The 27,470-nt window shown below is 39.5% G+C and overlaps 1 protein-coding gene across 3 annotated transcripts; it reads left to right on the forward strand.

Annotated features, from left to right (window-relative positions):
* Positions 1-6,494: 6,494 nt before the first annotated feature.
* Positions 6,495-22,785, forward strand: pitx2 (paired-like homeodomain 2). Of its 3 annotated transcripts, XM_017693286.2 has the most exons (4): positions 6,495-6,847; positions 9,063-9,126; positions 16,583-16,779; positions 20,714-22,785. In XM_017693286.2, the coding sequence occupies exons 2-4, from the start codon at positions 9,081-9,083 to the stop codon at positions 21,251-21,253; spliced, it is 783 nt and encodes a 260-aa protein (XP_017548775.1). In that variant the 5' UTR covers positions 6,495-6,847; positions 9,063-9,080; the 3' UTR covers positions 21,254-22,785. The 3 variants fall into 3 exon arrangements, with proteins under 3 accessions (XP_017548775.1, XP_017548774.1, XP_017548777.1); XM_017693285.2 differs by lacking the exons at positions 6,495-6,847; positions 9,063-9,126 and adding an exon at positions 14,216-14,779; XM_017693288.2 differs by lacking the exons at positions 6,495-6,847; positions 9,063-9,126 and adding an exon at positions 15,899-15,968.
* The last annotated feature ends 4,685 nt before the right edge of the window (positions 22,786-27,470 follow it).

Consider the following 27,470-nt stretch of genomic DNA (forward strand, 5'->3'; position numbering starts at 1 on the left):
ATTTTATTTCTCTTACTCTATTTCTCTCTTTCTCCTCTTGTTTCTTTTTTCTTTCTCTCTCTCTTTCTCCCCTTCTATTTGTTTATTTCTCTTCCTTCTCTATTTCTCTATTCCTTCCTCCTTCTGGTTTCTCTCTCTCTCTCTCTCTCTCTCTCTCTCTCTCTCTCTCTCTCTCTCTCTCCCCTGCAGATTACAATCTCTTCATCCATTATTGATGAAGTTAAACTACTAGTGGCATGCTGAAAGTGCTGCATGGGAGATTTGTAGCTAATCCAGCAAAAAACAGGAGCAGGCACATAATGAAGGAGAAAAAAAGCACAAATGTCAACAGTTTCACACAGGGACTGGATTAAAACCCCCCACACAGATACACACTCGTCTCTCTCTCTCTCTCTCTCTCTCTCTCTCTATCTCTCTCTCTCTCTCTCTCTCTCTCTCTCTCTCTCTCTCTCTCTGAACCGAAGGTGTCTTCCTTTTCACAGCACTAATTAATCTCTCTCCTTTGCTAATAGCTAACAGCAGCTAAGGTTGGCGAATGTTTTCCTGTCTCCAAACCCAGCCGAGCGGCCGCTGCCCTCGCGCTTGTTTCATTAGCTCTATTTTATTCTCCCCTGCAGCTGCCCGCTAGCATCTCTGAGGCTAGCCATCGATCTCGACTCAGCTCCAGCTGTTCATTGGTCCCCCTGCATCTGCAATTAGTGTACAAACTCTCACTTGTACGTTTACCGCCGATAGTTACCCTGCACACCTGAGCAAGTCCTGTTGGCAATTAAAGCCACAGAGCAGACCTCGCAGGGACGGTCGCAGCTTCACAGCTTCAGCGACCTCTGAAGTCCTGACAGATGTCAGCAGTCGGTGTCATGCCCATATAAGGAAGTGTAGATCTAAGCTGTTTATCTTTATGGCAAACATGATCTGTGTTTTTGAAAATCGCTGCTAAAAAATTGATCCGAAGCTGAAACATTTTGCTGTACAGACACCACCCCACCACCCTAACCCCCCACCCCACCCCAGTGGTGCTGGATCCTCTGAATTTAAAGACTGCAGTGCTTTGAAATGACACCATGACACTGATCTCACCAAAATACCCCACACAAACCAGCAAGCGGGGCCAAATATGGTAGTTTAGAGGCTTTGGCAGGTTTAAGTTGCAGTTTGAGTAGCTGCTGTTCAAAAGTTTGGAGTCACTTTCATAATTGTGATTGCTGTTGAGTAATAACTCATACAGCGTAGATTGATATGCTATAAAACCAAAACACCAAAACGTAAAGCAACACTTTATTCATAGTTTATATTACTTTGGGATCATAAACGTAGGACATGGTAAAAAAATATGGAAGTGTTATTAAATAATAAGTAAGTTTCTGTTTTTTAGAATTTTTTTTTTTTACATAAATACTACACACTCAGAAAAAAAGTGCCTATACAGGTACATGTTTTGTTCAATAATGTTTTAACAATGTAAATGTACCCTCAAAGGTGAAACAACGGTGTTAAGGTCGAACGGTGCACCTTGTCCAAGGAAAAGGTGTGTTATTGTACTTTTTCATAACCTATTTTAAATATAATATCAATTATTTTATGATGAAATAAAAAGCCTACAGTCAAGGCAGAGTGTGTGGAATCAAGGTAACCTAAAAATGTATTTGCAAATACAACCTGGTACAATGATGTTCCCTAACTAAAAGGTAGTAAAGATGTACCCCAGTGACAGTTCAGTGCCTTCTTTTCAGAGAGTGGACGAACAGCTGTTTAATTAGTAGGATTGGCATCAGTTTGCTTATGCATTCATCTTCAGTGATGTACAGATTTCTCAATTGTCATCATGAAATCAGTTACAGCTCTGCTTATCATCAGAAACAACTTCATTTTTACAATTCGGACAAACAGTTTGCCAAGGTTTATATAGAAAAGTCACTGTAAGGATAAGCCATGCCCCTTTTCACCAATAGATTGTTATCGTCGCAGTTAATGTAACCAATGTTAATGTGCTCTTTAAAAAGATTGCTTCGTGAGGGTTCTTTAGTAAAGACAATGAATATATGATTCTTTGCATTGGTGAAATGCTTCTTTAGATTGACAGAGAATGCATTGGTAAAGCATCAAAAGAACAAGGGTTCAAAATATCTATATAGACCCATATGCAACACGTTCTCCATCAATCTGAAGAATGCATGTAAAGAGGTGTTCATGGTTCTATATAGCACCATTGTCTTTATTAAAGAACCCTTGAAGAATGACCTTTTTTAAGAGTGTTTTTAAGAGAACTTATAATCAATAAGTTGCCAAAAAAATAATCAGGACAGTTTCATAATACCGGCTATTTAGCTACCTTTCTTAGCTAGCCTGAAGCTAAGCTCTGAGGTCACTGGTCAGGTTTTTGATCACTAAAAATTGGATTGTCTTCATAGATAACAGTGTGTTATACAGTGTCAGAAACCACATAAGCAAGTCTATTACAGATGTGATGATTTAGGCATGCGGTTAGCATCATGCTAATTGGAGCTGGCATTAAACAGCAGGCTTATAGTTCACTTATGAACCTTAATTTAGTAACTAAACTGCACAGTAACCCACATACAGGACCTGCAAAATGTTTAAGGGTGTAAAGTTTAAGGTGATTAAGGCACATGAATAATGTTAACTGGTGCGCTAATACACACAAACATCTTCTATAACAAAAGGGGGGGTGAGGGTGGTGGCTGGAGCCTATCCCAGCAGTCATTTGGTGGAAGGCAGGATACACCCTGGACAGGTCACCAGTCCAACCCAGGGCTGGTGTGCTAATATCCTTTTTTAAATTAGTAGGCACAATAGCCTAGTACTTCCAGTGTAAAACTAAAGCAGCAAGCCTCAGACACCCAATACATCTTGGCTGATGAGTTATGTTTGGCTCAAAAGGAAAATTATGATTTGATTTGTCTTCCTAAATCATCACAAGCCGTTTGGAGTGTGCAGTAAGCTCTAACAGACGTTTTTTCAGACAAAGTATGTTAGCATAGCTAAAAGCAGTAGAAGCAGACACTTTTAGTGGGTAAAAGCATGCAGCAGATTAGAGTTTGAACACCATCCGGGGAAGAACACCATGGACCACCAATAGGAGTCCTTGGGCAAGACTCCTAATAATGCATTTGGCAATATTGTAAGACATTCCGGGTAATAGCATCAGCCAAATGCATAAATTAAGTCTCATGTTTGTGTTTTTGTCCGTTTTTATGGTTACTAACAACCAAATGCTTAATGTAAGAAGGTACATTACCACAACCAGTCCAACAAGAAGACGGTAATCCAGCTCTGAGGAGAAAAGATCATGGCTTAACTCTGCTCACTGCTGCTTCATCAGCGGCCGTTCAATGTATTGAGCAGATATTAAATCAACTGCAGTCCAGAAACCGCATTACATCAGTGATAGATTTTTTTTCCTGAGGTAAACGAGGTATTAATAGTATGTAGGACAGAGACAAAAAGCTGAGTGTTTTTTAAATATATGGTGCAACATCTGGCAGACTCTGACCATGTGCGTGTTGGGACTGCTACTGCCAGCCATATTAGTCATTCACAGGCCTGCCAGGACAGTAAATGTTAACCACACACTATATGTTCCCCAGCATTGGGCTGTGGAGCAGTGGAACTGTGTTCTCTGGAGTGATGGAGCGTCATTCAATACCTTTGGGATGAGTTGGAGTGATCCAGAATTGACCATCCAACATGACCTCAGTAATGCTCAATCAAATCCTCACAGCAATCATCCAACATCTACTGTAAAGCCTGCTTAGAAGAGTAAAGGCTGTTTGTGCAGCAAACCCTCTTGATTCCAGAAGAAATGTTAAATGAGCAGGTGTCCTCACACTTCTGGACACATATGTTCTCCGGAATCTTCTCCTAGGTCCTGGCAGGTGGGTGGAAAAACCTGTCAGTGAATGAAGCATCAGTTTAGTTCATTGTAATTATGGGAAATAAATCAACCAAGCAATTAAATTGATGCATCTTTAGCAGAATTACCCATTCCTATTATTTGTTTCGCTGCTCTGCCTATTCCTCACCCTCCTCCTCCCTCTTTTTGTCTTCCACACCTCCCTTTCGCTCCTCTCGTCCTCGAAGCAGAACAAAAGCTGTGGTGGTAAAGATGTTACGCCCACAATAAAGCCCCCTTCCAGACCATTACTCTGGCTCTAACATATTAGCAGTACATAAACTGATTTGTTTAAAGATTTGCGGCTTTGGGAACTCAGCAGTCGCTGGAAATGTCATTTAAAAAGTTGTGCTTGAGCCGTGGGCCGCTCACACACACTCATACACACTCACACACTCTCACACACACTCAGACTCCACTCCCTGAATCTCAGCAAAGGAGTTCAAATTGGAATATTTCTAACATTGCATTAAAATTAATGTAGCACATCACAAACTGATGTGAATGATAAAAGTTATAACTTTTCTCAAAACAGATTGAGTAGAAATGTGTATGTACTGGTAGATACATATAATAATAATAATAACAATAATAATACGAACACCACCCATGTCTTTTTCAACCCTTCTTGCTGCCTAAACTGTGAAGGACAAAAGGTCACTCTCACTTTGTGTTCAGGTGGACACATTAATAATCACTAAAACAAGGCCGAATTCTGTAAAACATTGTGTTTATAGCACTCTGCACCTCATTACTGCTGATTTTAGGCTGATGGTTGTTTAATTCAGCGTCTATAAACACACTGTTAGCACCTCCACATCTTACTGAAATAAACAGTCATTCACCTCTTTACACCTCTCACTAAAAATCAGATACATTTGTACAGGACATTGCCAGGTTTACAGAGGAGAACAATCAAAAGATAATGAAATAAGAGCAGACACCTGCTATCTATTTATCTATCTATCTATCTATCTATCTATCTATCTATCTATCTATCTATCTATCTATCTATCTATATATGTGTGTGTGTGTGTGTGTATTACATTATGTGTATACATGAGCAGTGTCTCTGGTTGAGGGATGATGGAGGGATGCCGATGGAGGCGTGGATGGATGAACAGCTCATGTAAGTCATGGAGCTCATGATGCAGCCCAGCTCTGATTAAAGTACTGAAGCACTGAGATTCAGTAAAGCGGAGGAGGAGCTTTTAATGCTCTCATTAGAGCGAAGGCGAGCGCGCGCGCTGAGCAGGTTGCATTTCTCTTGTATATGCGGTGGATAATAGTTTTGAGATGTATGATTTATAATATTGTGATTTGGCTTCGTTCTTATTTCATGATTCCTAAATATGTTCATCGTTTTGTAACTGAACGGCTCATTTCGTGTCCACGACTTAAATTGTACGTTTAGAGTTTTTTATTCTTAATCCTTGAATTTTCGCTTTTGCTTTTGTTTACTTAGTTATGTGTAACGGGTTCCTTATTGATGTACTTTTTATTGTTGACTTTGTTTACGCTGTGGACTTGATCCTTATTTTTTTGTGTCTTTTGTGTCTTAATTCTGTTCATTTTTATTCTTAGTTCTGTTTTAGAGAGAGAGAGAGAGACAGAGAGAGAGAATGAAGTAATGAATCTCGCTCTGCTCCTCATTAATGCTCCGCGCGCTCAAGGTGGCAAGAGCCCAGAATGCGGATTAGGGACCCAGATGAGAATGACCAGCTGCTCACCTGCAGCTCACGTGCTTAATCATAAGATTATTAACGATTGGATCATTACTGATCATTAGATCATTAATGTTTACATTATTGGCGCTGTATTCTTTTCTAAGGCCCATTAATCACCATGCTAATCGCCCCTTCATTATAATATTCATATTTTATTATAATCTCTTACTTTCATCTTTATATTTTCTCGCTCTTGTTTTCTTTCGTTCGTTCTTTCTTTCTTTCTGGTTATGAAAATAATCAAATGTAAATATAAACAGCTTTACTGATCCGCGCGTGCTTCCATTAGCGTGTTGGATCACCCTACTTTGCAAATAAATTGTTTAAAAAATTCTCCCGGGAAATTTCGCATTGATTTGTCCTGATCTCTCCGGTTCAAACTGGGCTCACTTTTCTGGTAATTTTAAATAAATTGTTAAATGAATAATCACATTAATAACAATGTTCATCGTGCAATCATTTTTTTATTTATCTCCAGTTAACATGCGTCATCACAATGGATTAATTTCATATTTAATCGATACATTTTCTTTCTCTCTTTCTTTCTCTTTCTTCCAAGTCGCAACGCTGTAATCTGAAGTTGAACACGCCGTCACGCGCCGCATTCAGTCACTTCTTGCTGCGACTTGTAATTTTTTTATGTTGTTGAAATTGCGCCTCATTTAAATGATTCGATTAAGACAATTCGAGCGAGTGTGAACGCGTTTTTAACAGAGCAGAACTTTAACCTGCGTTTACACACGAATACAGACACTGACACACACACATGCACTCGCACACACGCGCGCGCGCCCATATTCACACGCACGCGCGCACACACACGGTCACACACGCCCACGAGCTCGTGAGGAAGGAAAACGCGCCACTCCGCGAGAAGCTGCAGCAGTGGAAAGTTGTGGTGCAGTCTGGAAGCCTGTCTGCTGCACGAGGGCTGCTTTTAAGGCGCCTTTTATTCCGCGCGCTACACTGCAGTGCGTGTGGAGCGCGGTTAGTGTGTGGAGAGCTAGGGAAGAAGGAGAAGGAGAAGAAGAAGAAGAAGAAGAAGAAGAAGAAGAAGAAGAAGAAGACGACGGCAGCGCTGCTCCTAAATGCGCGCGGACAACTTCAGCTCCTCGCTGTGGGATTTACTGCTGCAACTAGCGCGCGCGGGAGGGAGGACACACGCTCACGCGCACGCACGGGCACACACGCACACACACACACTCGGGTGAGTTTTTGGGGTGAAGGGAGCTTTAGTTTGCTGCTATATCTCACCTTCGCGCGCAGGATAATGATGGTGATGATGATGATGATGATGATGATGATGACGAAGAAGGCCTGAGCAGTTTGCAATGGCATGAACACCATTAGCACTGCTAGCATTCATAATCAATAATCAATCAATTAACTGCTTTCTTTAAAACACGCAGACTCTTTCTAATACACGTCTGAATCGAATGTCCAGGTCGCGTGCATTAATATTTCCCTAATGTTCTCAATAATCGTTCAAAAACAGGGGTCACTTAGCTTCAAGCGTTGCTATTGCTAATGTTATTACTATTTGTAGCACTTTTACTCTTGTTACTTTATCTATAATTACTTTATTACTGTTATTATTACTAATAATTTCAGTGTTATTCGCATTATTAAATATGCTGTGTGGCTGTTGCTATTATCGCTATTGGCTCTGAAATGTGGCTGAAGTAAAATAAAAACAAACAGTGCTAGCATTATTAGTACTCTAATAATAATTAGTGTTACTAACTGTCCCTTTGATGTTTATTAATAATAATAATAATAATAATAATAGTTTACTGCCTCAAGTGTAAATACAGGCCTATTATGGTGTAATGTTTCTCACTGTTGACCTAAATGGCGCACAATTCTCCCCAACACAGAAATAAATAAACTAATTCAAGATTATTCAAATTTATGTTTTATTAATAATTGATCATTATTATTGATATGTTTCCTTTCTGGTGCTGTTTAATTCAAAATTAAATGTATCTCTAATGAAGGAGGATTCATTAACATAATGAATATAATTAAGTACCTAATAAACTAGAGCACTTCAACAACCTTATCACATATAATGACAAATCTTTATCACTATATTGTTTTATGATTTGATCATTTATCGGTGCTCGTGTTAAATATTATTATGGAAACATTGGAAAGGCCATTTTTATCTCCATACAATAATAGTAATAATAATAATCCTCATCACCGTCGGCGTCGTCGTCGTCATCGTCATCACCATCAATAACAAGATTTTTATCGTGTACTTATTTACTCCCTTGATAAACAAATACATAATATATACATATTAATATAAAGCAAAGCAAATCCAAATATGAGGATAGAATGACCTCAAATAAAATTTAAAAAATAAGATTTTTCCTGCAATGTTTGGTGCAGAAATTGATGCTAAAGTATTCAAATATCTCTGTATTTGTAATAATCAGTGGTGTGTTTATAATACGTGTAGATTATAAACCCCTATTTTTTTTTTTTACATTTAAATAATTACTGTTCACATTTGCGCAATTTGGTGCACAGATTGATTTATTATATTTAAAAAGCTAAAATATGTTTCTGTTATATAGGACGATGATTAACACACGTACAGGAAAGCGTTGGGCGTGCGTAATACTCTCAGTGTCTTTATTATTTTACAATATCTTGAGCATTTTAATTCAGGTGTTTGTAAATATTTGTTTCAAATTTTAAAAATGGAATGAAATTAAATTCAAATACATTGTTAGACGCGCGTTCAGGAAAGGCACTATAAATGCAGTTGTAATGTGTGTGTGTGTGTATGTGTGTGTGTGTGTGTGTAGGGCCTCGAGCGCGCACGCAGAAATCGCAGCAGGGCCAGCGCGAGGAGCCACATTAGCATAATCAAACATAATCAGACTAATAAAGCCCATCTGCAGCACAACACACACACGCGCAAGCTCGAGCGCGCGCACAGACATCTCAATCACACACTAATCCCCCATTACACACACATGCCACAAACTCGCACACTCACGCACACATGCACGCTCACACACAGCCCGTGCACACTTTACACACTCTCTCTCTCTCTCTCTCTCTCTCTCTCTCTCTCTCTCTCTCTCCCTCTCTCACACACACACGCACACACACCACACACACACTTGCACGCTCACACACAGCCCGTGAACACTTTACACTCTTTCTCTCTCTCTCTTTTTCACACACACACACACACACACACACACACACACACACACACACACACACACACACACACACATTTTACACCTCCCCGAAATAAAGATATTTTGTGTTATATATATATATATATATATATATATAGAGAGAGAGAGAGAGAGAGAGAGAGAGAGAAAGAGAATGTTACAGACACTGTCCTGCACACATTTGCATATTTATATTTATTATAATTTCTTTGTTTACAGAGCACTACAGTGAATTAAATGGATTCCCACTGCCGCAAACTTGCGTCAACCTGTGGGCAACTGGGTGAGTGAAATTCTGCTGCAACCGTTTGTGCTTGTCAGTGACCACATTGCTTCTGTGTTATTATTATTATTATTATTATTATTATTATTATTATTATTATTATTATTATTATTATTATTGGTGTTTTTGTTTCAGTATATTATTCATTGGAGTAATGTGTGCATGTGTTTGAGTGTGTGTGTGTGTGTGTGCGCGCGTGTTTATAATGGGGGATTATTGTAACTGAGATGGGCATAGTTGTTGTTATTGTTGTTGTTGTTGTTGTTGTTGTCATTGGTTTGTGGTCGACTATCTGTTAGTGTGTTCGTGCGCGCGCCCTTTGGTGCTATAGCAATAGGCCTTCGCCGCAGCGTGCTCCGTGTGTTGTGCAAGGTCGCCCCCTGCTGGTGGCTGAGCGATGTACACCCTTAAAATAAAGTTGCCAGTGAAAGGGATTTTTCCTTAAAACCTTTCAGTGGATGTTTTTTTAACGAACCAGATATTGTAGAAGGGATATGTAAGCAGTTTCAGCTTTTTAAAGTTTAAAGAACCGCCAAGTGATGTAAAGTTTCTAGAAAGAGCTATTAAATTGGTAATTGGATTGAGAACCTTTACATAACGTAAAAGTTCTACTACTACTACTACTACTACTAATAATAATAATAATATTAATAATATAGTATTTATAGAAGCGGCTTAGAAAGTGTGTGTGTGTGTGTGTGTGTGTAGTATTTATACAGTGCTTTTCAAGAACCCAAAAACGCTCATAGTTACAGTACCACACAGAACACGGGAAAAAAGACAGAACGTAGAACAGAAGAATACAATATTTAACAGAAGACATAGTAAAGAGGTAACAGAGCAGTTTTAAGACAGAGAGATTTGGTTAGTTGTAAATATGGACACATGGTTAAATCAAACACACGCAGCTCTTTACTTATATTTTTAGGGAATTAAAGCTGGTTCTTCAGTAACTTCTCTCGAAGAATCATTTGCAGCATCTTTTAAATAGCGTGCAGAATTGTGGTTGCATTACAGCATTACAGAATCCAAACTTCCAGTAAAACTAATATTTTGCATGAACAGCACATTTATTTATTTGTTTGTTTATTTATTTCATACACATGCTGGATATATATATATATATATATATATATATATATATATATATATATATATATATATATATATATATATATATATGTATGTATGTATGTGTGTATGTGTGTGTATGTGTGTGTGTGTGTGTGTGTGTGTGTGTGTGTGTGTGTGTGTGTTATTGTACAGTGTTATTGATCGATACAGAATAAAACGGCAGTGGAGCAGTGATGAAGTGATGAAGTCAGTGTGTGTATGTGTTGGGGGTGGGGGGGTGGGGGGTAATAAATGCAGCTGCTGCCCCACAGGGGGAAAGTGTGTGTGTACTGGAGGCTTCGCGAGAGGGGGAAACATAGAGAGGCTGAGGGGTCTTATTGACTCGATGAGTAATTAAAGGCTCCACAGCATCCGTAGCAATAATCCATAATAATAAAAATAATCCGCAATAATAATCCACAATGATAAAAATAATCCACAGTGATATGAATGCACAACAGAAGCCGCCTCGCCAAAGCAGCAGAAAGTCACCCCGCGTCTCAAGAATTAAAACTCCTCTGTCTAAAAGTGCCCATCATTTCTCTGATGTTTACGACAGTTTAGTCGTGTTATTATAATTATGGTTAGCAGCGGTAACAGCAGCGGGAGTTTTACGCTCATTTTAAATGCAATATATGAAACATTAATATTAATTTACTGTTGTACATAATCATATAACTCCGCTTTAAACGGAGAAATGCCGCACATATACAGAGCTAAGAGATTTTTAAATGAGACTAAATACATCACTTAAAAAACAGCGAATGTGAAACAATATAAAAATGGATAAGTGAATAAATAAATAAATAAATAAATAAATCAGCAATGTCACGTTATATGTGTTCAGATCAGTTTCGCTGAATTTTGCTGAAACTCTCTCTCTCTCTCTCTCTCTCTCTCTCTCTCTCTCTCTCTCTCTTTCTCTCTCTCTCTCTTTCTCTCTCTCTCTCTTTCTCTCTCTCACTCTATCTATCTCTCTCACTCACTCTCTCTCCTGTTGCCCCGTAAGAGGGCAAATGAAGTGCATATGAAGTGCTTTTTCGGGATTAGATCTGCCCCCCATTATATCCACAGAGAGAGAGAGAGAGAGAGAGAGAGAGAGAGCGAGAGTCCACCATAAGACCCATAAGTCCCTAAGTAACTCCTTCAGCGTTACTCTCTGCTGTTTCCAATATTCAGGCCACATTCTCTCCCATCAGCGGCCTGGCTAATTGCGTTTCCCTCCTGATCTATTAGGACTACCACCTGCAATAGACCCAGAGGCGCTACCTCACAGAGCTGTCTTCCTCCCGCTGCGTTGTTGGTGAAAGCGTGTTTGCGCTCTTCTCTCCTTTTTTGCGTAGTGCTGAAGAAGCTCGCAGTACAGAATACAGGAGTCCATTTAAAATCCTTAAGCAAATGAGGCTCTTATCAGATTAAAACGCACTCCAGACAGAAGTGGGCTAGCAATACGCACACTCACGGTGGTGGTTTGGAGACTTGGAGGCGCACTTCGCCCAAAAAAGGCGCACACAGTTAGTGCAATTTAATGAGCAGATAAGCGACGGCAGCAGCGCAGATGGTCCAGATAAGAGCGCTCATGGTAAACTTAATTTCACCGAACACGAACACCTGGACTAATATGCCAACAATAATCGAGGCTGCATTTTACAATGAGGTTGCAAAAAGTACATATGTGCAAAGCACTGCGGTTGAACTGAGCGCAGTGGAGTGATGAGGCCCAGCCTTCACAGATTCCTCCAACATGACTGTTCTAGGTGTTTTAGGCAGTTTTCCCTAAGCTGAGTCAGAAAGGCTGTCTTATGAAGGACGATTTGTGTATGTACAGTGTGTGACGAGTGACTTAAAGCACGAAGAGAGTATTATTGCTGAATGTGGCTGTCCATTTGTCTGTCTGGTTCTCTTTAGTGCCGGTATGACAGTTGGTTATTTGATTTGTATGTGACCATAGTGTCCTTTTAAACAAGACTATTCACTTCAAACAAAGTCATTCAGAGTGGTTTGGTCTGAAATGCTCTCTTCTGAAGTAAAAAAAAAAAGAACTGGTCATAGGAGCCAGATGTCAATATGTCTATAAATATAGTCATTTTATTTACCATCCCAAACCACCAAAGGGCATACAAATGTCTTCTGAGTTTGTATATGGAATACTGATGATGGTAAAATAGTGGAAAATCTGGGAAAATCTGAAAACAATGGCCATATCCATCTCACAACTATTGTAAAAACACTCACAGGCAGCAAATGCATAACCATTTCTTGTACTACACTCTTCAGATGTCTGGTTCCTAGCACCACTGTGAACAAGTGAACAAATTTCCCTAGAAACTTCAAACCGCTTTGAAGGACTTTCTCTACCTTTCTTAACTACATTTCATTCTGCAGAAACTTTGCGAAATCAGTGACATTCTCTTTCGAGGCCAGTGCTGGACAGTGCATGATTCATGTGTGTAATTTAGGCCCTCTATGCTGACATGGCATTGATGTGACTATAATCTGGCAATAATATAAGAACTGTATGGTGGTGCTGGCGGGGCAGTGGCTCTGCCGTTAAGGCCGAAGTGGATTAGTACTTGTTAGAGTGTGCTGTGTTATCTTGTGGAGGGTCTAATTCACGCAGGCTTCGGCCGTCAGGATTAGACGCTGCAGCCTTAAGCTATGCACAAAATAGAGCCTGCTTTTCAGCACAGAGGAAAGGCTACAGCACAGACAGCTACAGTGCAGAGAATGAAGGGAGTTTATATAGTGGCCATGTGTTGCTGCTGGTTGAAATGGTGAGTGATCAAGTTATGGAGACGATATTTAGTAACATTATGGATTATGAGAATTGAGATTCTTTTTTTTTCATCTTCTTTGTCCTCACCAGATCTTCTTCTTCTTCTTCTTCTTCTTCTTCTTCTTCTTCTTCTTCTTCTGCAATTTTTGGTTCCCTGAATTAAATTTCATTTACAAAATTGTGGACTAACTGTGAAGATCCTTTTCAAGAACCTAATGCAAATGTTCCAGGAAGAGCCCTGAAAGTGCTGGAGAGTCTTTATGTTACGTGAAGATTCTGTACAGCTTTAAAAGCTTCTTCACACTCACAAACCTCCTTTTTAAAAATGGTTGTTTAGGGAACCGAAAGTGGTTCTCCTACAGCATCGCTTAAAGAACTCTTTTTCTTCTTATTCATATTTCATATTTACTTATTTATCATCATCATCATCATCATCATCATCTTCTTCTTCTTCTTCTTCTTCTTCTTCTTCTTCTTCTTCTTCTTCTTCTTCTTCTTATTTTTCTTCTGCTTTATATATTTTTGGCTTTTTTTTCTTTTTTATTCTCTTTATTTCTTTATTTCTTCATAATTCCCATAGAATCTTCATCTTCTTTTCATCTTCTTCTTCTGTATTATCATTTTCATCGTTTTTCCTTCTTCTCTTTCTTCTTTGTTTCTTCATTATTATAGTTTTTTTCCTCTTTTCTTCTCCTTCTTCTTTGCTATCCCATTTCCTGTTTTCTCCTTCTTCTTCTTCTTCTTCTTCTTCTTCTTCTTCTTCTTCTTCTTCTTCTTCTCCTTTATTTATTCTCATTATCATAGGTTTTCTTCTTGTTCCTCTTCTTCTTCTTCTTCTTCTTCTTCTTCCTCGCTACTCTGAGAGTCGCATTTGAGAGCGTTAGCTAATCTTGTTTAATTTATTATTATTTTCTTCTTCGTTTGTTCTTCTTCTTTGTTTTTTGCCCCACGCCGCGTCCCATCTATCTCCTTCTATGCGTCGGTTTCTTGTGAAAGGATAAATAAGCACGCTCACACATACGCGCGCGCGCGCGCACGCACGCACACGCCCAGGGTTCCTTCTCGTCTTTCTCTCCCCGGTTGGCCACACACCCCTGTCACGGAGAGTTTGATGGGCTGTCAAAAGGGGAGGGAGGGCGCTGCGCAGAGAGAGAGGGAGGGAGGGAGAGGGAGGGAAAGAGAGAGAGAGAGGGAGAGAGCGACAGAAGGGGGCTCAGTAGATCCGCGCGCAGAGCAGGAAAGCTGCAGAGCGTGTGAGAGATGTGTGTATGCCAGTGGATACGATATCACCTGCCTGTCCTCGTCACTCCGTCTGCGCCTCTGCTGCGTCTTTACGCCTTCGAACCAAAACTCCAAACTCCAGGCTGCTGCTCTGCGCGCCGTGCGTAAAAGCGCAAACCGAGCGGAGTCGATGCTTTGCGGCTTTCTGCCGTCATCTATTTATTTCTTCTCGCTGGGAGAGGAGCTGTCCGGACTGTGTGAACACAGAGAGCCCGCTGATCCTCCAGCCTCTGAGGTTCTGCTTTTCCTGCTAGCTCGTGCGGAGGTGGGAAAACCCGCGTGCCGTGCGTAAATAAAAAGCTAAAAGCTCCGGATCCATGAACTCTATGAAGGATCCTCTGGCTCTGGAGCATCAGCAGCACATGGCTGGAGGCAAAGCGGCCGCCCTGCACACTCCTTTAGCCATGGCCTCCAGCCTTCAGCCCCTCAAACCGCGGCTGGAAGGGCGCAGCGTGGCCGACTCCTCGAGCCCTGAGTGCGCAGGTAAGGGCCCACATCGCGCGGAGACGAAAACGCTCCGGCCTTCTGAAGCGAAATTAATACAGAGGCTGCGTGAACATGTGGCTAAATTATCAAACTGTTTTGCTTATTTCTTATTAGGTTTGTAAGTGTGAAGTAGGTAGAAAAGTATCTACTTCCCGACCTAGTATAATTACATAATATATTTTAGACTGTGTTCATGCAGCGCAATATTTTTATAGAAGTAATACAAATTTGTGCTAAAGTTAAATATTCTGTATGTAGATGTTTGACGCGATTAACTCTAAAACTGCTATAAAACACTACTACTACTACTACTACTACTACTACTACTACTGCTAATAATAATAATAACAATAATAACAATTATTATCATTATTATTATTATTATTATTATTATTATTATTATTACTGTGAATGTGTCTGTGGTCATAGCAGTAGTATACAGGTTGAGTTCAATTAATTACGTGTTCAAGAGGAAATTAATTAAGATTATATTAAGATTAAGAGTTAAACAATTGATAGAAATGTGTATATTAAAGAATTAAAATTACTACTACCACTACTACTACTACTACTACTAATAATAATAATAATAATAATAATAATAATATAACACATGGTCATGAAAAGGGCTGTGTAAACCAATCTATACTCAAACCTGGAATTCAACAAAAACTTTCTTCAAATGGAAAATGGTTCATTTCTCGCTAGCACGAAGCCGCGCGCTCAGCGTAACTGAATTGCGCTCTTTGCACTAAAGCGGGTCTACGGCGCTTTATATTTGAATATGAATCCTTCAGGTCAGCGTCAACTTTATCGATACCGTATTTGCACACATCAGTGTGTGTAATGAACTGAATAAACAGAGCCGAATGTTAAACGTTTATGTAAATATTATTATTTAATGGTGGTGTTTGTAGACGGAGTGTAAAGAGAGGGAGGAGCCCGCCTCTCAGAGTGAATGGAAATGTTAAAGGGGTTTACTTTGTCGTGATAGTGCGTGTGCGCGCGCGAGCGTGTGTATGTACGTACGTACATATGTATTCTGTGAACGCGCGTGATCATAGTGCATTATAATGAATGTCATTTCAGGAGAAAGTCAGTTGTATGTATGCTAATAAAGTTAGCATTCAGTGGCAGTGTTGATGATGAAGATGAGGCTTGATGACGCTTCTACTCCAAAAGACCCGTATGTTATGTCCGCTGATTTAGCGTGTTTCTGTGTCAGTAAGGAGCTCTGTGCTTGTAGTGACAGTATTGAGACAATAATTTTAGTTCTGTAATGTAAAATGAAGATCAATCTGGGTCTAAGTTGTCTATCGCGATGGATTGTGTTGTTTGATTTTATGCATATGAATTTCTAGATAAGTACAAGTGGTGCTTATGCTGTTATGTTAATGCATTTCTATATAAATATGGATATATTCAGTTCTGAAAAAGTCCTGGTTTTATAATATTAATATACATGTATGCACAATTCTTTATACATAGAGTAGCTCTGAGGCTGACCAGCGGTATAGCAGTAGTATTATTCTATCGTTTAAAGCTGAAAGTCCAGTTCTAAAGATTATCTCTCTGCTAATTTTATCATTTAAAAAATATATAAATGTACAATATTATAATTCTTCTTTACATTTGCGGGTATGTTGTATAGCCAAAGGTAAACTGGGCTCTAAATATGACCAGTGTGGGAATAACATTATTATTACAGCACTTTCTTTGTGGGTTATTGATAAGTCTAACTCTAAGTACAACCCGTGTGATGATGAGTTTAATGCAGGTTGAAATGCTTTTTCTCTGCAGATAAGGATAAGTCCAGCTCTAAGGATGACCCGTGCGATGACCCGTGTAAGAAGAAGCGCCAGCGACGGCAGCGCACGCACTTCACCAGCGCGCAGCTGCAGGAGCTCGAGGCCACATTCCAGAGGAACCGCTACCCGGACATGAGCACGCGCGAGGAGATCGCAGTATGGACGAACCTCACGGAGGCCAGAGTCAGGGTAAGAGGCGTTAAATATATTGAAATATATGCACGTGGAATAAAAATTTCCATGAATGTGATTTCAGAGTTTTAGAGTTTTAGAGTTTTAGAGTGAGGGTCAGTAAGATGTGTTTACAATAAAGTACTAACTCGCTCGGGCATGAGGGCGCGCGAGGAGATCAAACCAACACACCAAGCCTATCGTTATTATAACCATGTTACTCAAATACACGTATAAGTAACATTATATATATATATATATATATATATATATATATATGAGGGCAGTGTTGAGTCATAATAACACATGTAAAACATTATATACCAACATTAAAGACGCGGTTATGATTAGGGTTATAAAATAGAGTAAAATTTACAAACGTTAAAATTTACTTTTTGTTTTTGATGTTAAAAGACATAACCATAAAAATATTATTTTTCTGTAGAGACCAGATAGAGTTTAAAACAAATGAAATTACAAATACTATTCTGCGGACTGGGCTTGATTGATTTATAAAATAAAATAATATACGGAGAAGCGGCTTAGAAAATGGATGGATGGATGGATATATATATATATATATATATATATATATATATATATATATATATATATATATATATATATATATATATATATATATATATATATTTATATATATATGATGCAAAGTTTTTTGTAAATTTCTAACCCGCGTCCGAATCAGAATGTAAAGGCTGTGATTTCTTCAGGTGTTTTTTTTTTTTTTTTTTTGACTGTTTTTTTTTGGACAACTCGAGATTCCAAAGTGTTCCAGCTGTTTAGGATTCAAAAATGTAATATATATATATATATATATATGTGTGTGTGTGTGTGTGTGTGTGTGTGTGTATTATTTATTTATTTTTATATTTTTTTATTTTTGAATTCTAAACAGCTGGAAATCTTCGGAATGTAGAGTGGTAGAGTCCCCCCGGTAATTTATAGAGCCTGATAAATCTATTAATGACAATGCAGATGAAATATTTACACATTTATACACGTTTCTGATTCAGTTCGTGCTTAGTCAGTAATTCACTACGTCTGATTAGGTTGTGAATAAATGAACAAGCTTTGTTATTAATCGAACGACATAGAAGTCGATTCAGTTCATGTTTTCGCTAACAAGTGAAGTTTTTCTCGGAAAGTCAGCGACTTGTTAGGGGCTTTTATCCCTGTTTTGTTGTGAAATCGCGCGCTACTGAGGAAAGAAGCGGAGAGTTGTAATAAATAGAGAACGTGTGAGTGATCGCTGAAATAATGTAAGTAGACAAATAAATGAGCAAATCGTTGTTTGTCGAGGAGCTCATTATGGGGCAGAAATAGCGCACACGCGCACGCTCCGGGCTAAAGCTGGATGTGTATTGGGCTGATAAATCACCAGATCTGTTGCAGACGGACAGACAGACAGTGGTGCACGCTGTATAATCTGTGTAACTAATCTGCTAATGAATGTGAGCATCACGGTGCAGCTCTGTTCAGTTATCGCTTTTGCGTGTGAAGTGAATTTGCCTGAATTTTATAACCGCAATTTGTAGATTTGGGTTTTATAGAGTTTATTGTGTGGCACGTGAAGCTGGCTGTGAATTGGGCTAAAACTTCAGGCAGCCACGAGACAGAGTTGATTTGTGGCCTTAACAGCTCGTGGAACTAATCGGCATAAAATCAAACACGCCATAAATTTCACATTTTCTGGGAATTTTTGCTTGAAACCCGCTTTTGCAGCGCGTGCATTCGCCCCAGCAACCAAGCTCATTGACTTTCATTATGTTTTGACATAGTGAAATATTGTATCCCTAACAATTTCTTTTTTCTTTCTTCGCTTGTAACCTGCGTTTTCAGCGCGTGCACTTTGGGTTTTATAATGCGGATTGAGTTCTAACAAATAAAACCACGCTGGCTCACCTATACTCTTTTAATGCCGTATATATATCGCATACAGTGTTGCATGCTAAAGACGCAAGCCTAGCGCGTGCCTGTAATTATAATAATAATCTGCTAAAACGCTCAAATTAGCTTTGCATTTTTCTCTATACGTCTGAACTGCATTTGCAGCGCGTATAACGCAGTCGTGTTCTATAGTGAAGATTATGATTAGGGACACGTGCGCAGGCTTTTTTGGACACGTAATTAATGTGCTAAATACTGAACACGTGCGCTTGACTTACAGATTCCGTTTTAACACGCAGCAATCAGCCTGGTTGCCCGTTTCTGTGTTTTGCATGTATTAAATCTGCCCAAACATTCAAATTCTCGACAAATTTTAGGTGTAAACGGCGTTTGTGTTTTATATAAGTTCGGTTTTAACACGCAGCAACCAACCTAACTGACCTTATTACCAGTTGACATTAGCATTCGTGCAGTGCAGAGATGGTATCCATGTGTTTTCGCCTGTGCAGGCTAAGCTGTAGACTAATACTCTGGTCTGACTGGCTTCTCTGACCCTAATACACACACTAACAGGCGAGAGCAGGATGTGTATTGGGATAAAGCATCGTGTAGAGATAAAGCCGGACTAATGAGAGAGTTCAGACACGACCGAGTCTCCTGGCTTTTAACACTGTCTGCAAAATCTCTTATGAAAAAAAACACATCAAACGTGCAGTCCATGCATGGAAGCTCAGCGTTTAACTCACCTGCCTTTTACGTCCTTCTAAACTGAATTTGCGCCTTGTTTACCACCGCCGTTTGTAGATTTGCGCCACACTCAGAAATAATAGGAACAGTAGTAGATGTATATTACGGTAAAAGGGCATGCAGCATAATTTCTTTGTCTTTTTATGTGACATTAAATGTTGAATTTTAGCTTTAAATGCTGATCTTTATCTGTAAACAGCACGTCTTGTTCATGCATTTGTGTCTTACAGTGCAGATTCAGTGTGAAGCGCGCGCGCTTACTTTAAATAGTTTTTAGTAAGAGTTTATATCAATTAATGATCCATTCACTGCGATTAATCAATGTATTACAGACAGTATTTAGCTGCGCATACTACTACTACTACTACTACTACTACTACTAATAATAATAATAATAATAATAATAATAATAATAACAGAGAAAAGACAGTCAAATTAAAAATTTGATCACTTTGCTACACGCACGCCACAATTCAATGTTAAGGTGCTTCAACCAGCCCGATCGTGCACATGCATTGCAATAATTAAAGTGAATTAATATGCATGCACTGCTGTTATTAATATCTGTACATGTCAAATGTGTGCTATAGTGCACATTCAGTTTTAATACTAATGAGGCACACAATGCAATTTATTTTATTAATGTTTGCATTAATATTCATGCACTGCAGTTACTACTGTAATTTATATGCATGAAATGCACTACTTACTACAAATTAATATGCATAAATTGTACTGATTCATTTGCATATATTTCCATGAAACATCTGTATTTTTCATTTGTGCATGTTCCTGCAGCAACGTGTCTGACTTTATATATGTTTTACATTAAGATGCATGCACTGTAGTCCTTGATATAAATGAGCTTGAATGCAGTCATTGATACTAATGAATATGCATACATTCCTATGATGTCTTGTTAACTGAATTACATTAACATGCATTCAATGCAATGTTATGGTTAATATGCATGATGTTAATATTAACTAAAATGCATGCATTCTTATCTTCTTATATTTAATACCTGTATTTTCTTATAGCACAGATTCACTTTTAAAACTTGTGCTGCAACTAATCTGACTTTAGTATTGTTTTGCTTCACCATGCATTCACTGCAGTGACTGGCATTAATGAATGTGCATACATTCCCATTATCAATTTTCCAAAGATATATGCTCATAAAACAACCAGCCTGGATTTATCAGTAGTTTACATTAACATGCATTCACTGCAATGTTATGGTTAATATGCATGATGTCCCATTATTAATGCTTATATTGTTGCCTCTCTGCTGCAGGTGTGGTTCAAGAACCGGCGAGCCAAGTGGCGCAAGCGTGAGCGCAACCAGCAAGCAGAGCTGTGTAAAGGCGGCTTCGGTGCCCAGTTTAATGGCTTGGTGCAGCCCTATGAGGACATGTATGCCAGCTACCCACCCTACAACAACTGGGCAGCCAAAAGCCTGGCACCAGCCTCTCTGTCGGCCAAAAGCTTCCCTTTCTTTAACTCGGTCAACGTGAGTCCGCTAAGCTCTCAGGCCGTCTTCTCTCCACCCACCTCCATCTCCTCCATGAGCGTCTCCTCGGGCATGGTGCCCACCTCGGGCCTCAACACACCTCTTGGTAACCCCCTGAACAACCTGGGCGGACCCTCGCTCAATTCTGCCCCTGCTTGTCCCTACGCACCCCCGACGCCGCCCTATGTCTACCGGGACACATGCAACTCCAGTCTGGCCAGTCTCAGACTGAAAGCCAAGCAGCACTCCAGCTTTGGCTATGCGGGGGTGCAAAACCCTTCCAACCTCAGCGCATGCCAGTATGCAGTGGATAGACCCGTTTAGGGATCGGACACTGGGGAAAAAACCCAAAATTACCCCCTGTTCACCCTCGCACCCTCCAGCCCCAGGACTTTCACCTATTACCTCTTGTATAAAGGGGGCGCTAGAACAAAAAACACCAATGATAGCGCACCAAGACCCACAATGGACGCAAAGGGAAGAAAAGCACTCAGTGTAGGGCTGGAAACACCCCTCTCTGTCATTTATACCCCTCAATTTAGCCCCCTGAACACCAAGAGACTCTTCTCTATTATCTCCTCTTCTATGGCCTGTTCAGAGGCCCCTAATGGTGCGTTGGAGTTTATCACAAATGGAAAGCTCTCGCTGTAGTTTTGAGACCCTCAAATTGGCACCCCTAAACCTAAGACTCTTAACTCCCACCCCCTCTTTTAAAGAAGTACTAGTACAAGCACACCGATGGTGTACCTCGATCCAAAGTAGATAGACTTAAATGTAAGAAGCAAAGCTCTTCATGTAGAGCTGGGACATGCACCCAGTTTATTTCTCCATTTCCCTGAGTTTACCCCGTTCCTGTCCTCCTTCCAAGCCCAAAGACCTTACCTTACTAACATGCCTAATACCCTGCCGCACTAACATGGCACTAGAACACACACTGATGGGTGCACCATAACCTAAAATAGATGGAGTTTAGCACAAAGTTTTTATTGTGAGGTTGGGTATCCCCCTGAAACCTCCTCATTACCCCCTATATAGAGGGCATTAGAATACCTAAACCTCAAATACCTACATGGCACAAATGGAATGCAAAGCTCTCAGTGTTGGGCCCCTCCACTTACCCCACCATTTTAACTATCATTTATTATCCTAGTTTTGAACCCCCCCCCATCCCCCCCCCCAACCCCCAACCCCCAGCCATAACACTCACGTATTACCCCGTCTCTCAAAGGGCACTAGAATATCCACACTGAGGGTGCAAGGTGACCCAAAGTGGGTGACCAGAAGAGATATTTACCCTCCTCCTCCAATTTCACCCCCCTCCAATTTTACCCATCAACTCTTCTAAAGGACTTTTGCACCCTCTAACAAGGGGAGCTAGAACTACACTGCTGATGGAGCACCATGAACAAAAATGGACAAAGTATAATTCCCCCCCACTCCTTCTTTATCCCACCCCTTCCCCAGCCCCAGGACTCTATAAGGGGATGGGGGGGGGGGCTCTAGAATAAATAAATGCACCACTGATGACCCAGAATGGACGGAATTTAATGCAAAGGGAAGCAAAGTCTCTACTGCTTGAGTTTTTATTATGATAACTCTCCTATTTGGATGCTGGTTTGGGGGGGGGGGTGTAACCCCTCCTTACATAAGCTTCTTTTTGGCCTGTGCGCCTGTATATATGTCTAAAGATCATCTCCAATTGGAGTGAATGCTGTAGCTCTTTAAACACACTTTAAAACAGCATGTGGTAAAAAAATAAGTAAATAAACCTAACAGTCTTGCTTGCAAAAAAAAAAAAAATTAAGATAAATAAGGGGGATGTATATAGTAAGTGTGTGGTTATGTGTCTGTGTGGATGTAGCTGTAGGATATAGACAGCCTGGGCAAATCTGCTCCATCACATGGGGTTTAATCTGTGGACAACTTGTTTGGTACGGACTCTCTCTCTCTCTCTCTCTCTCTCTCTCTCTCTCTCTCTCTCTCTCTCTCTCTCTCTCTCTTTTGTTTATTTTGGTTTTGTTTGTTTTTCAACATCCAAAAATAATAATGATATTGATGATAAACTATTGTGTTTTATTTAATGGAAGTAAAATATAATGTTCTGAACCGTTTCCTAATTGATTTGAGTTACATTTATTATGAGTTTGTGGTTAAAATTCACACAGTACTGTGTCATTTATTTGCTTTCCAGTCAAAACAGCCATCAAGTACAAGATATTCATTTTGCCCATGTTTAGCAATGTTTAGACAATTAGCTATAATAAGGAAATAAGTGTAAAAACAGGAATGACTAAAAGCTGCAAAGAAAATGGGACTCCTAACAACCACCTGGAAGACCTGGAAGACCACCAACACTGCCCCGAGCATGTTAGGCTTTCATCTTTGAGAGGGAGGAGAAAATCAAGCTGCTTCAGACCTGAAAACATTCACAGGTGTTTCTGTCCATCCTTCCACTGTGAGAAGACATCTCAGCGGTATGGGTCTGAAAGGATGTGCAGCTGTCAAGAAGCCTCACTGAGAAAAGGAAGCAGACACATCAAAGAAGGTGAACACTGGACTGACCACCCCAGAGTCCAGACCTCAACACCACTGAATGTGTTTGGATTAATTTAGAAAATGATCAACAAACTTCTAAGACTGAACTTTGGGGGTGTGTCTGCAGATTTTGTAGAAAACTGAAAGTGAGTCTCCTGAAAAGAATGGAAGCTATAATGAAGGTAAAGAGTGATACACTAAACACTCAAACAGCTTATAGTAGATTTAGTTCTTAGTACGTCTGTGTAGTTTGTAATAATTTGTACATAATGGCTGTTTTGACTGGAAATTTAATAAATGAGGAGAGGTGCCCTTAATTCCTTAATTTATCACAGTACTCTTTGTATGTGTGGGTGAGTGGCTTACAGTGATCACTGGGTCTGAAATAAAACACACACACACACACACACAATTACACTGAAATGAAATAATAAAATCCAAAATGTTGCTACTGTGTAAACAATGCTGAGCATTTTGCCCTCCAGACTGAAGTTTGAACATTAAATCAGCAGTGAATGATCAGGAACAGTGGCTTTTAGAGTCACAACATTAAACAAGGTATTATTAATATTACACTGGAAACCTTAAACCTCAGTTTTCTGTCACTTGTTATGTTTGTCTTATAATTAGATTTCATGGCAAGCAAAAATATAGAAATGGGCCAGATTAACTCAGAATAAAATCTCATATTAACACAGAAATTACACAGAAAGTTAAGATTTTTTCCTGTAAAGTTACTCTTTTGGAGACACAAAATGTAGTTCTGACTGATGATACACACAGTGGTCCAAAAATCTGAGATCACAAGGAACATTTATCATTTCAAAAAATAATAATAATAATTACAAGCGAAATTAAGTAGAAGTGCTCAAGATTTTTTCATAAGATTATTGAGAACTTAAGAAAATTGACCATGTTAAGATCAGACGCTTTCACAAGAACTTGTAGAGCCCATGAAGCTCGGGTGCACGCAGACACTAAAGCAAAAATGAGGGTATCAAATACCAAATTCAGAAATTCTGAAATTTATGTTACATTTTTTAAAATTATATTTTCACTCAAATTATTGAGTTATCAATGAAAAAAAATGCATTAAATTAGAAAAGACTTCCAAACGTAAGTATTTAGTAGGACTCTCGGACATTTGGTGAGCATCACATATATACTGCAGTTATGTGCAAAAGTTTGGGTGCCAAGATCAAATTATATTATTCTGAGAGTAAATAAGTGAACAAATCCTCTACAGAGAACGCACTTCTGCACACTGTAATGCACAATCACTAAAATAAGTCATAAAAGATGGCCTTCGGGATGTTCAAACTTTTGCATACAACTGTGTAAAGTACTGTGTGAAAGTCAAGCAGTTGTGGAAACTGTTTATCTCAGCAGTGCGTATGTGTTATAGTGCCAGTAATAGCACTATAACATTAGCATGAATGCAAATAAACAAAAAGGTGGTTCTTTAAAGTGTTATTTGCTAAAGTCAGCAGTTCTATACGGAACCATGAAACCTGTAGAGCCATGCGTATGATTAAATGGTTCTTGATTAAATAGTTCTTCAGGTTGATTTAGAATGTGTTGTATATGGTTCTGTGCAGCACCAAATGGGTTCTCCTATTGTTATGATTGAAGCTTGTAACAAGAGAAAAAACCTGTTTGGTGCTCAGACTTTTGCACAGTGCTGTAAGTTTAGCTCAGTCTGTATAGCTGTTGATCTGCTGTAGCTGTTTTATCTCCACTGCTCTGTTTGTTTAGTACATTAGGTCCACGCTGGAGTGAATGAAACTTCACTGTAGCACAGAAACTACATTACAACACTGAACAAACACAGCAGAGACACAGCACAGGGAGTAACTTGTGTCTGTGTGCAAGACACAATCTTGCTTTATTTGTGGCAAACAAACATTTTTTTATGAACCACATAAAGTAAAAAAGATGTGCACATAGAAAAATAAATAAATAAATACACAACCTCATGGTGCAGTAAAAGCCCTGTACTGCCGCATAAAGGCAAAACACAGTAACTGCAGCTTTGGCCAAAACTGAATTAGGACCAAATTAGTTGAAATTAAGACTAAATAAGGACTAAATTAGAAAGAGGCATATGCGAATCAGCTATCCTCACTACAACAAAACTACGCAAGAACAGAGATGGAAGATTTTTCTCTCACTTTGATTGATGCTCTAGTTGTCATTGGGGTTGACTTAGTTTAAATAGTTTATCTGGAGAAAACAAATAAATGTTATGAGCCTCGTGAAGCAAAAAGGAGAGATGAGCATTGAATGAAATAAACATGCGTGCACAGCAGTGAAAGTCTTGTCCTGCTGCAGTGATCAGAGAGAGTGTGAGGAAATCTTGCGTAACAGCCTCTTTGAAGCTTCATTACAGAACAAACTCATTCAGTCCTCAAACCGTAAATCATCTAAGTGACGAGCTCCACAGCAGAACAACCCCTCCCCTCCGTCTGAGGCCCAATACACACACAATACACTCCCCAGTGCGCACCCCAGTACACACAATACACACCCCAACGCATACAATACACACCCCAATATACATCCCAATACACATTGGTATGGTGTATATATATACATGGGGACCAAATGGGGTCCAAAAATCTTCAGCCACTACTGAAAATGTTTCTATTTTGTTCCTCTGCCTAGGCCAGTATCCCTTGGCCACACCACCCCCACCCCTTTACGTGGACATTAACATTTTTTAATATTACACAATTCACCATTTATTCATAGTCATACAGAGATAATGTGATGTACCCTCCTCCCCCTCCACACACACAGTACATCCCCATCCCACCCCTCAAAGTGAAGAAAAGAGAGAGATAGCTTAGAGATAAGGCAGAAGAAATAAACATACATACAATGGACAACATATGCATACATCTCTATTCTCTTTACACTGTGTGAACGTTTCATAATAAATAGACATAATACATTTCTGTCTGAATTGTGATGCAAATGGAAATTTGAGATTTCAAATCATACAAAAATGAAGAAAGAGAGAGAGAGAAGAAAAAATAGAGAGGGAAGAAGAAAGAGAAACATAGAAAAAGAAATATAGATAGAGAGAGGAGAAAATAAAAGGTGGGGAAGAGGGAGACATACAGAAAGAGAGAGAGAAAAAGATAGGGGGTATAGGGAGTAAGGAAGAGAGAGAAGAAAAGAGAGAGAAAGAGAGAGAGGAGAAAATATGGAGTGAGAGAAAGGAAAAGAGACAGAGACAAAAAGAGATAGAGACAAGAGAGAGAGAGAGAGAGGTCAGGGTAGACTGACCTTATGCATTCTCTCGCTCATCTTGGTCGAGCTCTTCATACCAAATACCCCCTTAATCCCCCCACCCAGTCAGATCACCAGCAGCTGTGAATTAGTGCAGCTATAATTCTAATCTGATGAGAGCTTCACATTAAAGTGATACATTTGTAGTTTCACCAACAACTACATAATTTTACAAAGTTTTCCTCACATACTTCAAACTTAATCAATCAGCCGAGACGAGTTTGCTCCTTTGGTTTTAGCGCCGTGGCTACGAGGCTAATGTAGGTAGCAAGTAATGCAAGCTTATATCTCAGTGGTTAGCATGGTGCTAACTGCATGTCTAAGTCATCATAGGCTCTTCTTAAACCATGTTGAGGTGTCCAGTATCTCTAACAGACTTGATTATGTGGTTTCTGACACTGTTATCTATAAACATGGACTAAAGCACATGAGCACAACTAAACACACACTATGTAGAAACAGGGTGCACTGCACTGTCTGAGGGAAAACAATAGTGCTTGACGGGGTAAACTTTCTGAAGTGTTTAAAAGGGAGAGAATGGGAAATTACGGAACACCCTTAAGGATCCCATAAAGTGCTGGTGGCTAGGAAGCCCTGCTTTCTGATGATAGCTTTAAGCCAACTATCACTATCTTTTAGACTGCTTTGTGCCTTGGAATCTTGAAAAATCTTAAATCAGGGTTTTAATCTTTTTGTCAGGCAACAGCTTTTT

This window comes from Pygocentrus nattereri, chromosome 8 (genome assembly GCF_015220715.1).
Source record: "Pygocentrus nattereri isolate fPygNat1 chromosome 8, fPygNat1.pri, whole genome shotgun sequence".
Lineage (NCBI taxonomy): Eukaryota > Metazoa > Chordata > Actinopteri > Characiformes > Serrasalmidae > Pygocentrus > Pygocentrus nattereri.

What these genes read in the sequence shown, in the direction of transcription:
- pitx2 (XM_017693285.2), top strand. Translation starts at nt 14,614, where the DNA reads ATGAACTCTATGAAGGATCCTCTGGCTCTGGAGCATCAGCAGCACATG. An exon ending in CTCGAGCCCTGAGTGCGCAG is followed by an intron (nt 14,780 to 16,582) that starts GTAAGGGCCCAC and finishes TTTTCTCTGCAG; the next exon opens with ATAAGGATAAGTCCAGCTCT. An exon ending in TCACGGAGGCCAGAGTCAGG is followed by an intron (nt 16,780 to 20,713) that starts GTAAGAGGCGTT and finishes TCTCTGCTGCAG; the next exon opens with GTGTGGTTCAAGAACCGGCG.